A 16,295-nucleotide genomic window follows, 5' to 3' on the forward strand; every position below is an offset into this window, starting at 1 on the left:
CAGTGATCTTTAAACCATCTTTAATTTAAGGTTAACTTATTAATTAGTAATAAGGAAGTAATTAATTTATTGTTCTGCTCGGTGCAGAACAAAAAGAAATTTGGGACAGTAATAACAATGTTTTGTCCAATTTAGTCAAGACTTGCAAGATGACAATAACTACAGTTATTTAAATTATGTACAGTACAGGCCAAAAGTTTGGACACATTGTCTCATTCAATGTGTTTTCTTTATTTTCATTTACATGGTAGAAATGAATATACATGGTAGATTCTCACTGAAGGCATCAAAACTATGAATGAACACATGTGGAGTTGTGTACTTAACAAAAAGTGGAGACCTGGCCTCCACAGTCACCGGACATGAACCCAATCCAGATGGTTTGGGGTGAGCTGGAGTGCTAAACACCTCTAGGATTCGGGGTCAACAAGTGGTAAACACCTCTGGGAACTCCTTCAAGACTGTTGGAAAACCATTTCAAGTGACGACCTCTTGAAGCTCATGGAGAGAATGCCAAGAGTGTGCAAAGCAGTAATCAGAGCAAAGAAACTAGAATATAAAACATGTTTTCACTTATTTCACCTTTTTTTGTTAAGTACAGAACTCCACATGTGTTCATTCATAGTTTTGATGCCTTCAGTGAGAATCTACCAACGTAAATGAAAATAAAGAAAACACATTGAACGAGAAGGTGTGTCCAAACTTGTGGCCTGTACTGTATGCCTGTATTGCAATGGTTTATTTTTTCATTCAGTGCCACTCGAAGTTCCTTTGTCAAAGTTTTTCCCACACACACACACACCTTTTCACATTTACCAGAGTTGGGTGGAGCTACAATGTGTCAGCATGCACTTCTCGGTCTGATCTGATGTGAGCCGCCCCATGTGACCTGTGTGAATGTTGGCACTGGACTGTAAACACTGACCTTGCTGAGCCAGTTGGTGGGGATTCTCCCAATATTTGAACTCAGACCTTTTCAAATTTCATTTGCATTAGATGCTGCTAACTGAACGGCCAAAGACATACTTAACATTCGCAACAAATAAGTAGTAGAGTGTTGCAGCGCCGGCCTTGCTCTCGTACCAGTTATCATACAACAAACAGCAAATATTTGTTAATTAAAGTATGTCCTCCAAAAAAAAACAAAAAAAAAATTTACACATCCTATTATGGCAATTGTGCTTGCACAGCTACAGTCCCATTGGCCGTAGTTTTTATCTTTTAACCTCAAGCACAGACAACGATGCACTACAACTAAAAGCAACCAGGTCAGACTCTTCTGACTCACCAAAGGCAGACAGAAAAGCCACAATTTCCTCAAATAGCCGGCACCAGCTATGACAAATATGCATTGTGCAGCGATGTGCTTTATCAGCCCATACAAACCGCCAGGCTCGGCCCTTATAAGGGTCAGCGGATGGCTGCGCATTCCTTAATCCGGAGTGCTTTTTAAAGAAGCGATGCGGGCAGAGCGGCGGGCTGTCCCTCAGGAGGAGGGAATGTAGTCGGATGTGATGACGGCGCATCCCTGCTCTTTAACTGCATCAGAAAACCTGTCACGCCCGTCTCCGTGCGTCAGCTGGAGCGTTTTTTTGTTTTTTTTTAAAGGACGAGCGTCAAGATGAACTTGACTCATGACAACTGTCTGGCTGGGAATATACCAATTTACACAGAATGAGATTAATAAGAGGTTTTCCTTACTGGGCTTTTATTTTGCTTTTATTTAATCTATCTCAATTTACAAACCTACTTTACAACCAACAGCAATTGCCAAACGTTTTGTTTGTAGTTTTATCAGTAGTTACAGGGACAGTTCTTGTTTAAGGACATAATGGTGGTAAGTGGGATTTGAACCTGGGTCTTCAGGTTCATAGGTGAGTGTCCAACCCACTAGGCTACCCTTTTTACCAAGAACATGTACATCCACCTCTATACACCAAATCCACTCCAAAGACAACAGCTCACTATTATTATTCAGTGACATGAACATTAATACAGAATTTACAGAATTACATGTAAAACCACTTCTAATAATTTAAAAATGTTATTATGATTCAAAAAGCCAGAATGATTTTAAGGCTTCTCATGTAAATGATGGGCAGGTTGGTCCGAGCCATACCAGAATGTGATCGGAAAAGTCAATAAATCTTATTATCAGTGGATCCATCACGCATTAATCTAAATTTAAAAAATTTGTATTTGGCTGCATTGTTGTGCGTGAAACTGATGTCCCCAATCCTACTTCCTCTTGTGAGTGATTTGTTTACCTGAGGTTCCAACGAAACCCCTGCAGGGGGGTTGCATCTTGGTTAATGAATAACCCCTCTTCCCTCACTGAATGTTACACTGTCTTTCTTTGTTTTTTAGCTCATTATATAATTTTGCATAATTTTTTGCTTTCTCTCTCGTTCACTTTTTTTTTACATTTTTACCGACTGCTTCTGCAGTCAGAATGCGAGAGTTGGTGAGAGTTACTCACTCGTGAAGACAGCTCAGCTAAAACACAAACCGTCCACCCCCCCACCATCGGAGCAGGATGCACTCCAGAGCCTTCCCGGCAGCCACCGAGCAGACGCCACGCCGGCGTATGTAGAGCATGTAAATGGAGGCTGGCGTGCCAGTGTTAGAAAAGTCAGCCCCTGGCATCTAATCCCCCTCCTGAATTTATTTCCAGGTCAAGCAGCAACAGCGTCATCAGATTGCAGCTCTGGTTGTACAATGGCTTCATACATTCATGCACACACACACAGTGCACTAACATATGGAGGACTTCAACACACACCCAGCAGAACCTGAAAAAGTGCTTAAGCATCACTTTAGATGAGCGCTTGTGGGATCGGGGAGGAGGGGGATTAAGACATCAGAAGGTAAACTCTTATGTGAGAAGAACAGCTCGTCCCAAAGGAGGGCGGAGAACATTATCCCTCCCCCCTCTGGAGCGGCGGCGCAGGACCGCCACCCACAAAGCTGTTTACCTTCTCCCGTCTGCACGATGCCCCCCCTCCACAGCATCGCATCAGCAGGTTCACACACTTCCCCGGCAGAGCCCACATACCCACAGAGTGTAGTGCAGGCAGCGGGCCTGCATGCACACTACAAGATTACTGCGCTGCTGCTGCTGCTGCTGCTGCTGTGCATCAGCAAAAAAAGGGGTCACATGGCCTGCAAATCTCAAGTGTTGGCTGAGATTTATCTTTGATGGAACAACACAATATACAATATAGACAAAATCTTACATAGAGAAAAAAACAAAGATTACAGATGACAGAAATAATACAAGTGTTCATAAAGTGCAGTTGCAATGTTTAGCATTTAGCAGCGTGTTTAGGAAGGTGATGGCGAAGGTATTGAAACTGTTCCTGTGTTGGCTGGTACTAGTAATGTGGATGTATGGTGCACCACATAATGTAAAAATGAAATCTCCTATTCCTTCTGCAACACCCGCTGTTACAGGTTCATGAAAATTAACACTCACGCAAAACAAATGACCACACGCACTGACCGTGATTTCAACGAAAAAAACCTAACGAAAAAAGCCCCAAAAAAAGCTCTTAGATGAGGCTCCGTTAATGATACACGATTTTTAAAATACGTTCACAGTCAGTGATAGATCCAAATGTACCATGTACACCCTCCCTGCAGGCCTCAATTCTGTCTCAGAAGATGATCTGGGTTGGGTGTGAATATGACGAAGCCGGCGCTTTGAAGAGCTTCTCTCTCCGTCAGCACAACTGGGGTCAGCTTCTCCTTCACAAGTCGTCGTGTTGTAAATGAACGAGACTTTTAAACAAATTCAGAGCGCGAGGCGGCATCATTTCATGAGGTGTAATGAGAGGGATGTAAAATATGTGCATATTCACTCCTTTTTTCTCACATCAAATACCAAAATTAAACAGACAAGATGAGGAGGATCCTGCTGAACACACATCCAACAGAGGCGGCAAGATAAGGTGTCTGAAAAAGGAGGGAAAAAGAGGGAGAGAACGAGTGAAAGTGATATTCTCCTACGTCCCTTTCCAAGCTGCTGGGGTGTAACGAGAGACGAAAAGGTGGAGGGAGACACAGCGAGACACTGTCCTCTGCGGAGCACTTAACACATGAGCAGGGTATCTCTCACACACGTACCACAACAGCGTTCTTGGAAAAAAGAAAGAAAAGGCCACACAACGTGCAGTATGACCATTTGTAGACTAACACACACACACACACACACACACACACACCACTTCACATATCACTAATTATTACCCAGTGTTAATTCACCCAAAGAATACATTACAATGTATAATAATAATACTTTGACTTTTTATTAAGACTCATTAAAAAAAATCTCCTTAAAGAGTAAGTATTAGACTATTATAATTATTTGTTAGTCTTTTACTATTGGCTACTATTTTTTTTTCTAAGAACAGAAATAAAACTGAAAGGAATTTTCCTCAATAGAGCTGAATGTGTGATGTTTTCTCCATTTTTCCTCGCCCCTTCCCACCTCAACGGGGTACCAAAATAACTCGGCAGTGTGTGCATCAGAAAAAAAAAATATTTGCGTTGACAAAAACATTTAAATAAAGGTTTTAAATAATAACTGTTGTTCACATCTGCTTGGAACCCACCCTCCCCTCAGCCAACTGTTAGGCCAGACACCAGCTGCTCCATGTGCCAAGTCCACCATGGACCTGTTATCTTTTTAATGGGTCTGGGGCAGCATTTAAAAATTCCACTTCCTGCCGGTCCACTGAACTGAAGTCACCGGAAGGCAGATATTTGGCAGGTGGACATGGAATCTTTCATCCCCCCGTTTACGAGGGATGGTGCTGCCCTGAGCTGTCTTTAAAAACAGGGAGGTGGTCTTCTTCCACCCCTTTTACAGATTCTCCCTTCAATTTCCCTCGGCCCCGGGGTACTTTCATGTGCCATTCTTCACACACATATTCACCCATTCTCCACCCTTGCACAAGCCAGGGCTGAACCATACAAAATGCAGCCTTTACCAGCTTGATAAAATGTAATGGACAAAGCATCTGCCCGTCCAGTCACCCCTGTGTTGGCTGAAGCACGATCGCAGCGCCAGTATGCAGTTTAAAGGTCCATTCTTCACAGCAGCTCCCTCCACACCAAGCTCTAAACAGGAAACAGGAAGCTCCCACTGACTGTCTGCTGACCCACCAGCTGCAATGACTTGCTTTATAAAATTAGAAGCATAAAGTGACCCTTTAACCCACAGCGAGACGCCTCCAGATGGCCTTTTAAATAATGAACATGCTTACTTCCATCCAGCACTCAGTTTGACTTTTTTCTTCGCCTCATAGTCTACTTTAAGCTGCAAAATCAAGTGGAATAAGAGCAATCAAGATGAAATGTCAGCCATATTGAACCAGCATTACATCAGCACGTGTGAAGGGTTCGGCGAGGTTTTCTACAGATGCACGCAGGGCTCCAGGAAAGGCTCCGCGCCGGATGGTGGCTCTGTGATGTCATTCACCTCCTCCTGTGCCATACATTTTACCGACTGACTTCCAAGCAGACATGAAGGCCGTTGAAAGAGTTTCGCCCCTGGAATGTGGCGCACGCTGACCGGGCAACTCAGATCTCTCCTGTGCGTTTGACCTGCCGTGTGCGCTTTGCTATATCCAGAGAGAAGCTGAGCAAATATCAAGCATGCCACAAGTAAGAGGTCGTGTCAAATGGCTTCCAGAAATTTGTAGGAGCCCATTCACTGTCTCTCAGTTCACAGCAGGGCATGTGTCCTCTGACCTAGACCTCTCGTTCGAGTGTAAAATTATCTCCACGCTTCCACGAGTGCCGTATGCAGAACATCAGTGAAAGGCTGAGACGTGCTTGACGAAAAAGTAGAACGCAGGGGAGAAGATCAAATATTATAAGAATAAAAATGATTACATCCACCGGGGGTTAACCATGCACCCTGAATCAGCTAAAATCAGCGCATATAAATGTGTGGGCATTCAAACCGGTTGAGATAAAAATGAGACAAAAAACAGACCGTAAAATTAAAGGTGAGCGCATCCAAACGTCCCATTCTGATTCATACAAACAGAAAATAAACATGTTTTTGGCAAAAGGCCTTTGGAATTTGTCCATGAACAGTTTAATCACTATTCATGAAATCATGTGGTCTATGATCCTCTGCATAGTTCTCATTTACTTCACTTTGAACATCTTCAGCAAGTGGATAAATTTGAATTATGTGATTAAAAAAAAAAAACATGGGCCTGGCTGAAGTCAATGCTCACTTCCAAGTACACCCACATAAAAAGAAGGCCTTTTTTTAAAGGTAAAGTGATTGTCATACACAGCACAGCACACGGTGACACAAAGAAATGTGTCCTCTGCTTTTGACCATCACCCTTGGTGAGCAGTGGGCAGCCATGACAGGCGGCCGGGGAGCAGTGTGTGGGGACGGTGCTTTGTTCAGTGGCACCTCAGTGGCACCTTGACGGTCTGGGATTCGAACCGGCAACCTTCTGATTACAGGGCCGCTTCCTTAACCGCAAGGCCACCACCACTGCCTGTTATCTGTGTGGAGAGCACAACATCTTGTCACAGGCCCTGATGAGCAGAACAGTTTGGGCAGTGTGGTATCACAACAAAAATGCGTAGGTCACAAGTAAACAGGCACGCTCAGTCAGTTTCCTGTCTGCTCCATTACGCCTTAAAAGGGATCTGTTCCTTGGAACGAGACACCAATCCAACAGAACCTGACCCTGCAGTGGGACAATGGCCACACACAGCCACCGTGGCCACCTATTACATGAGGAATGCCGATGTGAAGGTGCTACCTTGGCCCGACCCACCTCCTGACCTTTAAACTCTCAAAGCTCCACCTCTGGTACGGCCACAGGAGACATGCGTCCAGGAACAATATAACTTCCTGGACATCCCTGACATAGCGCTGGCGTACGTGTCTCTCGCTCTCTATGTTTAATGAACAGCGAGCGGCTTCAGCTCTCCCACCACAGCAGGCCTCTCAGTGTGGGTCGGCCACAAGTGCTGTGAAGCGTGGGTTCTTCTTATGTAACTAAAACAGCTAACCCACCCCCCAGCCTACAGACCCACCCGGGGAGGTCAGACTTCTGTTGCTAGGTAACCGAGGTCTGGCCGCTCACTCAGGTAGGGTTAACAACCCTGTTTCACTGACACCGAGAACAAAAAAAGGGGCAACGCGTGTCAGCCGTCAGGTGACACAACAGCAGAAATATCTGCAACAACCGGGACGATCCCAACTCTTGCAGTGGATCGAGGAAAAGCCAGTCTCGGACTTTTACTGTCGGAAAAACTGTTGCAGAGTTGTGTTGGAGAGGAACAGTACAAAAGAGTGGAGACAAGGTGCTCCACATCATGACGTCCCAACGGGTGACAGAAAAAAAAATCAAAAAGAGAAGAGGGGGAGGTGAGAAGGGTGGTAAGAAGAGGTTAAGAAAAGGTTTTTTACGATGAGGCGGTACATCCCCCATATACACGCGCGGGAGAATGAGATTATTCCCTCAAGCCCCATTGTTCATAGCCTGGTGTCTGAACACATACAGTACTGTGGAAAAGATACTAACAAAACCACTGTTTATCTAAGCTGCAAGCAATTTTGTTAACGTTACTGAAATCCCTGAAATCAAATACTGATTTGAAAAGTCTCCATCTGTAGACTTTTGCTTGTAGGAGATCATTCAGAATTGAAAGAGAGCAACCCCCAATTCATCTAGCACATATCTGCATTTTTACATCAACATTATTGACACGTTCACTTTTTGATCATTATTATCTATGTTTTACACTTTAAGACCCTGAACATTTGGAAAAAACATGAAAAAGAGACTTTGTGATTATCATTAGTTTATGGGTGGAACTCATAGCGCGTTATGTACGTTTCTTGACAAACCGGTTCATCATATGTGCTCATGTTGCAACTTATTTTTATTATTTAAAACTGCTGGTTTTATCTGAGCCTTCAGCCCCCTTTTGCAACGTATGGATGGTCGCTGGCAAGAAGTTAAAACGGTTGCACAGGATTCAGGTGCTTTGGCATCATGTTGGCTTTACCCTGCTGCGGAGGCTTGTTCCACTCTGGCTCCAGCGGGCGCATCTCCTTCATTATTCATGTCCTCTCTAGCAGGGCCTATTTATACCGGCTTTTTGAGTCTCCACGCCTAAATGCTTGTCCCAGCCACTAGACATTTGGCCGTTCACACACAAGCAATTCAAAGCATTTGTTGGCACTGAAATGAACAACGCAGCAGAGTGATCATGATAAGAAGGAACTTTAAATTAATATCAAGGGTGTACGAATGTATGGAATTCTGAATGCCTTAAATGCCTTTAAATTCGAATGCAGACCCATTTTTGAATGCAAAGGAGACAATCACATCTCCATCTGTCTTCACATTAGAGCTTTTGCCACTGATCAAAAAGCGCAGTGGCCATCTGTGCTAACTGAGCAGCGCTGAAGTGCCGGGCGCAGCTGTGTAATAACAGTATCACTCACACAAGTCAGATTTAGGGGTGCAACCACCCACTTTAAATTGAATTAGGCCCACCAGGCAACATCTTTCATTCCACATGCCATCCGAATTAGAATCACGCTCATAATGGCCAAGGAGTTGTGCCCTATTCAGATTAGATGACCGCAAGTTAAACTTGCAAGCCAAACACACCGAGCTTGTGCTTTTACAGAACAATGGGAATCATGTGAGGATCTGGTTGTAAATCCGAGGATTTCACCATGCCTCCGTGGGCTTTCCATCAGGTGCCTGCAGCTCAGCGTCTGAGCGCCCCTGACTGGATGATTTAAAGTAGAACAGCGACACCTAGTGTCAGGATGACGTCGCCGCAGAAAACCGAATTTTAAGACGTGAGAATCGTGGCGGCGGACCGCAACACTACAGGCAAGGGGGTAAAAACCAGGAAGAACCTGATTAAAACGAACCTTTTTTTCCATGTACCGACTTCGCCTCCCACGAGGGTGTAAAAAACCATCTAAAAATGTCCCGCCACCGCGAGTGGTGACTGGACGTTTAAAAGTAAATGCGCCAACAGCGACATCTAGTGTTAAGATGACGTCGCCGCAGAAAACCGAATTTAAAGAAGCGAGAATTATGCCCGCAACACTGCCGGGAATGGGGCAAAAATAAGGAAGAACCTGATTAAAACGAACTACGTTGTTTCATGCATCGACCGCACCTGCCAACGAGGGTGTAGATCGTGAGCAAAAAATAAACAAAAATCTAATTCGCCACCGCGAGTTTTGTTTCAGGACCGATTTAACCTTAAACGTCAAGCACCGGTCGACCACAATAGGCTTTTTTTCGTTTTCTGTGAAAGTACAAACCGCTTCTCGTTTCATCTTGCCATGTCTCGAATTACAGCTGCAGTCATAACCGGAGACTACGTTCATAAACATATATAAAACACAAAGGTGACCGATAAGGAAACCACACGACTGGGAGAATTACAGACGGCTGCAAATGAGAACGAATATACGGAGGGACAATTAATACTATTTGTTCGTTGGCGCGTTTTAAGTTGTAGTTTTTGGGCAGCCTCGTAACGGGAAAGTGGCTTTTATGTTCCACACGACTAGAGGGCACAAGTTGCAATTCAGAAACCGTGTTCCTTCCCAAAACGTGGAATCCTGCTTAGAGTCCCACAAGCCGACTTGGAATAAAAGGGTAGGCAGTGATGGGTGAGTCTCACTGCTGATCAGTTTTATATCTAAAATATATAATTAAAAACGTACTCATAAGAGGGAAGAGTCGCTTGTGGCATGTACACCAATGTATTTAAAAAAAAAAAAAAAAAGAATGGCTTCACACTCAAAAAGCAACGTTGAACATCAAGAACTGCATTGCAGTGGACATGGCAAGAATACGGAATGAAGCCACACTGAAACTGCTCAGGTCCAGATAACAATGACAATTTACTGGATACATGAATGCGGAGAACAAAGCTGCACCAGTGCCACACACTGGTAACACAGAAGAGAACTTTTGGAAAAGTTAAGAACTACAGAGAATAAAAAAAAAAGCTGCTTAACACAAGACTTGTTAATGTTAAGACACGATTTCATGTCTGAAGAGCTAGGTCATTGTTGGGGCAGCCACGATGGTCACCAGCGGTTCTCACTGGGCGATGCCAATGACCCCGCAGGCAAGACGACCCCCAGCATTCCCAGTCTTCAGGCTCTCCTCATCACCGCCTTTTCCCAGGTCATCAGCTTTCTCGTGGATCTAGCGAGAATAGAAGACAAACATGGAACACCACGCTGGAAGACGGTAAGGAGGGGCGCTTCTACTCACCACCATGGTTCTTCCAATAATGGAGTTTGGCCCAGTCAGGGAGATTTGCTTGTCCTCTATTTTAATTTTGGCAATGTTATTGGCCCCAGCGGTAACATTACCGAGGTCACCAACATGTCTGGAACAATGAGCACAATCTATTAAATAATAAATACACAATTTCCTTTCCAAATTTAAATTGCACATAACAGTCATTCAATCATAAAATCCATTACCGGTTCTCCACTGAAAATCAAATGCTAATATTCCCCTATGCAAACAATAATTGAAGGTGCCATCTTGAAAGCCAATATAGAGTGATTAACCCACCGGACTTCATCTGTCGGCCCACCGTGGGTCTTGTTGAAAGGATTGAAGTGTGGACCTGCACTGATGCAGCCTATTAAAAAAAAAAAAAAAAAAAAAAAACCCTGTAACTACAGACCCTTCACAAATGACATCTCATGTGCCGATAAAGACAAACCATACCAGTAATGCATAACCAATTTCTATGCAGCAAGTGTAGTTAATCAGTACTAGGAAGAGGAAATCTGCAGGGTTGCAGCTCACCGTTAGTGTTATCGCCAAAGGCATGGACATGGAAGCCATGTTCTCCAGGCGCAAGGCCACTGATCTCTCCGGACAGCTTCACTGAAGCAGAGTCGCCCTGGCAAAGAGAACCACGGTTGTAAAAAAAAAAAAAAAAAAGATTAAGTAAAAGCAGAGGTATTTTTATTAGCCATGTGTGTAGATATAATACATGTGCAGCGGAATGAAAGCTGAACCACTTTTTTCCTCCCTCCCTTCCTATATGAGCCGAAATAGCACAGTTGGGAGATCTAAAGATCGCTGGTTCAATCCTGGGTTTCAGGGTGGCCTAGCGGTTAAGGAAGCAGCCCCGTAATCACAAGGTTGCCGGTTCAAATCCCAATCTGCCAAGGTGCCACTGAGCAAAGCACCGTCCCCACACACTGCTCCCCGGGCGCCTGTCATGGCTGCCCACTGCTCACTCAGGGTGATGGGTTAAATGCAGAGGACAAATTTCACTGTGTGCACCGTGTGCTGTGCATCACATATGACAATCACTTCACTAACTTTAATCTATCGATGCAGTTTAAAAAAAAATAAAAAATAAAAATAGGGGTGTGCATTGGCAAGGATCTCACGAATCCGTATCACAATACGATTATATCCAAATAAACTTAAATTAAACAGAGCTTATATACAAGACGCTGTGATCGGTCAGTCATGTTTTACGGTTCTCACTCTGATTTACTGCTTGGCATTTCAGGCAAGGCACCCAGCAGTACAGCACCATCTACAGGAGTGGAGGGTGTAGTAGCACGCTGACTTTCTGCTCACCTCACTAAAGAATATGCGACAGCACCACCCCACATAAAATATCACGATATATTATTGTATCGATAAGTTCTAACAGCTTAACTAGAAAGTATGAACCGCACTGTAGAGATTCCAAAAGATTCCTTTAAGGTAAGATGCAAGTTACACAGATTGAAGGAAAACTAAGTGACCGTAAACGTTCAAAAGAAAACTCATTTGGTCTGGGAAACAAGCGTGAGTTCTTGCACAACATTTTGTGTCAATACATGGACTACGGAAGATTTTAAGCTCTGGCAAAGCAATATTCAATGGGAGCATGTAATTTGATATTACATTTTGCAATTGGCAAATCAATGTGCAAAATGCTGACGTCACCAACAGTTAATTTCAAAGTATTTTTGGATAAATTAGAATTGCAATTCACTGATTTGCATTAGAGGTTTGCCATGTTTCCCCCACCCCCATTCAAATGGCATAAATAAGATCTCAAAACGCAATGCACTTGAGTGAATGGTTCTATTTATTTATCCAAACGACTGAGATGAATTACGCATAACATCGGCAACGTGCACATTGAATTGCCAATTGCAAAATGTAGAATCAAATTACATGCAATGACTGAATATTGCAATGCCAACAGAATTGTCGTGCTTAAAAGCTTCCATACGTGGACGTGATGCAACCATGACGAAGCAAAACGCTACAGCGTGGCGGCCAGAGCGCAATTCCACCCCTGCGGGTCACGAACAGGCGTCGGGTTGCACACGGAGAGCGAGAAGCACGTCCATTTCGCCGACGACGCCACCCCGCGGGGCTGGAACGGGGCAAAGGTCGACGGCGGGTCGAAATCCCCGCAAACTAAATTTGCGGCGCAAGCTTGCAAGCGCAGGCCACGTTGCATCGGACGACGCTAATCCAGTGCAAGAGTTCGCTTTTTCTTCGCACGCAGAAAACATGGCAGGACGGTGGCGGGCTGCGGCCCGACGGGCAGCCGAGTTAGCAGCGCGGCTAAAAGCAACGACGGCGGACCCGCGCTTTCACCTGCTGCTCGAAGTACACGGTGCCGGTCACCTCGCCGGCGCCTTTCAGCACGCAGACCGCCTTGTGCGCCATGCCGACCGAGTGACGGGAGAACGACGAACCACGTCCGGGCCCGGATCCGCTCTTAAATACGCGCCGACAGGCGAGGCGGCTTCGTCGCAGCCAATGGAGAGAGGCGGTCAAGGCCGAGCCGAGTGGGCGTGGCCCCGGCGGCGTCGTGACGTCACGCGTCAGGTGACGTACGTGCGCCGCGAAGCGGCAGGAGTGCGTCCAAACGTCCAAATGCAAAAAATTACTTTCATAAAAGTGAATCTGCGATAAATCCGAGGGTGATCATTTTGATGAGAGACGTGCATAAGCCTTCACAAACATCACAATACACACTGTGTGTTGTTGTTTCCTGACAGTTACAAGTGTTTGTAATGTTTTCTTGAAATAAAGGACAAATAAAGGTTAAATAATTTCCCAAACTGTGAACTGTTTGCTCTAAATATTTTATGAATCTATAAGTAAAAAATAACAATAACACATTTGAACAATGAGCAAAGCCCAATAATCAAAAATGTATTAAAAATATATATATATATACAGCTTATACAGCTTTTTTTTGCTATGTCATGGTCATGGTAGGAATAGACTTATAAAACCCAGTTATAAAGTTATAATGTACACATTGTGTCCATGGACCATGTGCAAGTGACTCAGGGAAGCAGCATAAACACAGATTCTTCTAATTTTATGAATGCGCCAAAGAAGGTCAAGAAACCGAAACATGCAGAGACCATCATCAGTGAATAAATACAGGAGTACACATCTTTCATGGTAAATCAATTTAATGCATATCATTTGGAATATGGTAGTGTTATTTAACTTTTTGAATAATGTAAGTGTTGTTTTTTTAAATGCTTGATAAAATGAATTGGTTCTAAGGCTAAATTACTATAGAAGCAAGAAATCAATTAGGTTTTCTGCTAAGTAGTATTAAAAGTAGTGACGCAGAAAGCACATAATTTCAATGCTGTGTTATATAGAACTGATTGGAATGTTGTTGAAATGTTCCTTGGAGTTAAAAATATGAAAGAGTCTTCCTTTTCATATTTAGTGTTATGCACAATAATTAGTTATGTACTGTTATTAACACATAAACGCCTACATTTGGCAAGCTTAAGCATGTTAAACAGCAGTTTCTTTTTGTTATAGATTATTTTCCATAAAAAGAACAGTAAAGTTTTACAGCTTTTTAATGCACAACTTTCCATAATCAGTCAAGAATACTTTCAGTCAGCCATGCCAACGCCCATTAAGCTTCTTCCAGTGAGGTTTCAGCTATACGTTTCTCTGCAGCAGGTTCAGCAGGTGAGGAGGTGCTTCTAATTTGGTGGGAGGCAGGTCTTGGGAAGAGTCTTGTGGAATTTCGCTGGTTTCAGTCATCCCTGTATCGCAGCGTCCTCCGTTCTCGGGTTCTCTCAGACTGCTGATGGCATTCCTCGCCATTCTCCACTCTTTCTCTCTGTCTATGTCCTATTTCCACCTCTTTCTCTTGCGCCACTCATCCTTCTTAGGCTAGTTTTTAAAACCCTGAAATCTGTCAACCCTGCCCCATCTCCAGCCAAAAAACGCCATTTTCCTCTGTGCCAGTCCTGCTCCCAGCCTTGCCCGAATCCTAGAACCCCTGGTGGTCCCTGCTGAGATGTAGACTGTGATGTAAATGAGCTTGTATAACCCTGTGAAATTATTCCTTTCCCTACACACGCATACACCACAGAGAGTGCAGCTGCACAGCCTTGGTAAACACAGACACACCCACACATCATCTTCTTTCCTCGGGTACCTCTCTCTGTAGAGTTCCATGCCTTATCAACTGAATAAATTCTGCTCTATAATTTTAGTGTCTCAGTCGGCTGTCCTGTTAGAAAATGAATGGACCATGATGGGCATCATTTGGAGTTGCTAGGTGGCGAGGCATACATGATGGAGGCATTCCTAGTGATCACAGTAAGAAACTGGCATCACCCCTAAAAACGCATGGCAAAGTGTAGCGGTTTTATAATGTTTTTTTATGATATTATGGGGAGGATTGAGCAGGACCTGCCCAGGGCCACTGAAGGTATAAGAAGTCAACTTTGCAGTGATAATTCATAGTGTAATTTTTTATTTTGATAGTAAATATGCTGCAGCTCATTACTGAGAATGAACATTTCTGTTCGCTTACCAGGAGGCATGCCAAGGCCTGGAGTGGTAGGAGGAGACCCTGCGGGGCAGATTGGATTGAAATCTTGAGAATTTGCAAGCCAGGTCAACACCTCGAACACAGGCCAGAGGTCAGCACGGGCACCTCTATGACTTCATAGCCCCACACAGAACAAACTGTGATGCGCAGTGTGTTCTGGCACCTTCCAATCAGAAAAGATGTGACCTTTTTCAGCATTTTGAGCAACAGCAGTCCCTTGTCAAGTCCTGAAGATTGGCTATTTTTCTGCTTTCAACACAGCAACTTCACTTGCTGTCTAACATATCCCACAAAATGCCCGGATGCTATTTTTCAAGCAAATTAGTGTTATTCACTTCATCCGTTCAGTATCTGAGTATGTGTAAAATGAGTACTTATGAAATAGTAATATTTTTTGATCAGTAGAAGTCTAAAGAATGTATTCGCCTTAGCCGGGTCACAATATTGGCCAACAATAAAGCATTAATCAACATGACTGAACATTGCGTTTCAAATAAATTTGAATATTATGCATTTACATTTCGAAATTTGAATGGGGAGCAATGAGTGAGTGGCAATTGCTACATACCAAATATTTAGTTTTTGCTTTCATTCATTTTAATAAACCATAACAATAAAAAAAAAAATAGAAAAATGCATTAGATACCATAATAAAAACACAAAAACGCCATGGAATTCTGGCCTCTCAGTGAATCAGACTCACAGCTACTTCTCCCAGCAACCACTTGTCAGATAAGATAAATCAGGAGTTCTCACATTTCCTGCTGCCTAAAAGCTCTCTGTGGTATAAAAATGCCTCAGGGACAACTGTAAGTAGCCTAAAGGATATACTGACCTCCTGGTAATAAGCCCGAGTCACAACACTTTCCGACAGCATGACATAATGCTTACAGTTCACTGGACAATAACATAACAAAACACCTCATCACCACTACATTCATCTAATTAATCAATTTCCATAAATTAACATGAAACCCCAATTATAATGACATGTGACTACTTGAAAAGCCCATTCAAAGGATCTCCTGGCAACAAGCCCAGGTCACAACACAACAAATAATGACATGACATACTGCTGACAGCAGAGTGGACCAAAATGCAAACAATTAATCAGTAGTATATCATTATATTAATGAGAAAACTATTAAAACGATTAATATGACATGTGAGCATTTGGAAAGCCACTTTGAAGTCCAGGCATGATATCGAACAACAGCACCTAAGATTAATATAAAAAAAGTCACAGCATTGTGTGGGTTGCACTTAATACTGCAGAATGGGCCTAATTAGGTTTATATTAGCTTATATTGTTTAGACAAATCATAATAGTTGGTGGCGCAAATTGACATTTTTTAAAATGCAAATAACAACCTTGAATGAACGATTACTGTATCATGTAA

General features: G+C 43.4%; 1 protein-coding gene across 1 annotated transcript; it reads right to left on the reverse strand.

Annotated features, from left to right (window-relative positions):
* Window positions 1-9,901: 9,901 nt before the first annotated feature.
* Window positions 9,902-12,876, reverse strand: sod1 (superoxide dismutase 1, soluble). The gene is made up of 5 exons (XM_028982781.1): window positions 12,666-12,876; window positions 10,854-10,950; window positions 10,614-10,683; window positions 10,305-10,422; window positions 9,902-10,235 (listed from the first exon to the last, which is right to left on the reverse strand). The coding sequence occupies exons 1-5, from the start codon at window positions 12,735-12,737 to the stop codon at window positions 10,128-10,130; spliced, it is 465 nt and encodes a 154-aa protein (XP_028838614.1). The 5' UTR covers window positions 12,738-12,876; the 3' UTR covers window positions 9,902-10,127.
* Between the last annotated feature and the right edge of the window lie 3,419 nt (window positions 12,877-16,295).

Source organism: Denticeps clupeoides, chromosome 6, assembly GCF_900700375.1.
Source record: "Denticeps clupeoides chromosome 6, fDenClu1.1, whole genome shotgun sequence".
Classification (NCBI taxonomy): Eukaryota; Metazoa; Chordata; class Actinopteri; order Clupeiformes; family Denticipitidae; genus Denticeps; species Denticeps clupeoides.

Bases quoted from the DNA above. Each gene is read 5' to 3' on its own strand.
- sod1 (XM_028982781.1), bottom strand. From the start codon at position 12,737: ATGGCGCACAAGGCGGTCTGCGTGCTGAAAGGCGCCGGCGAGGTGACC. The intron at 10,684-10,853 runs GTGAGCTGCAAC...TTTTTTTAATAG, and splicing joins CTTTGGCGATAACACTAACG to GCTGCATCAGTGCAGGTCCA. The intron at 10,236-10,304 runs GTGAGTAGAAGC...TATTCTCGCTAG, and splicing joins TTATTGGAAGAACCATGGTG to ATCCACGAGAAAGCTGATGA.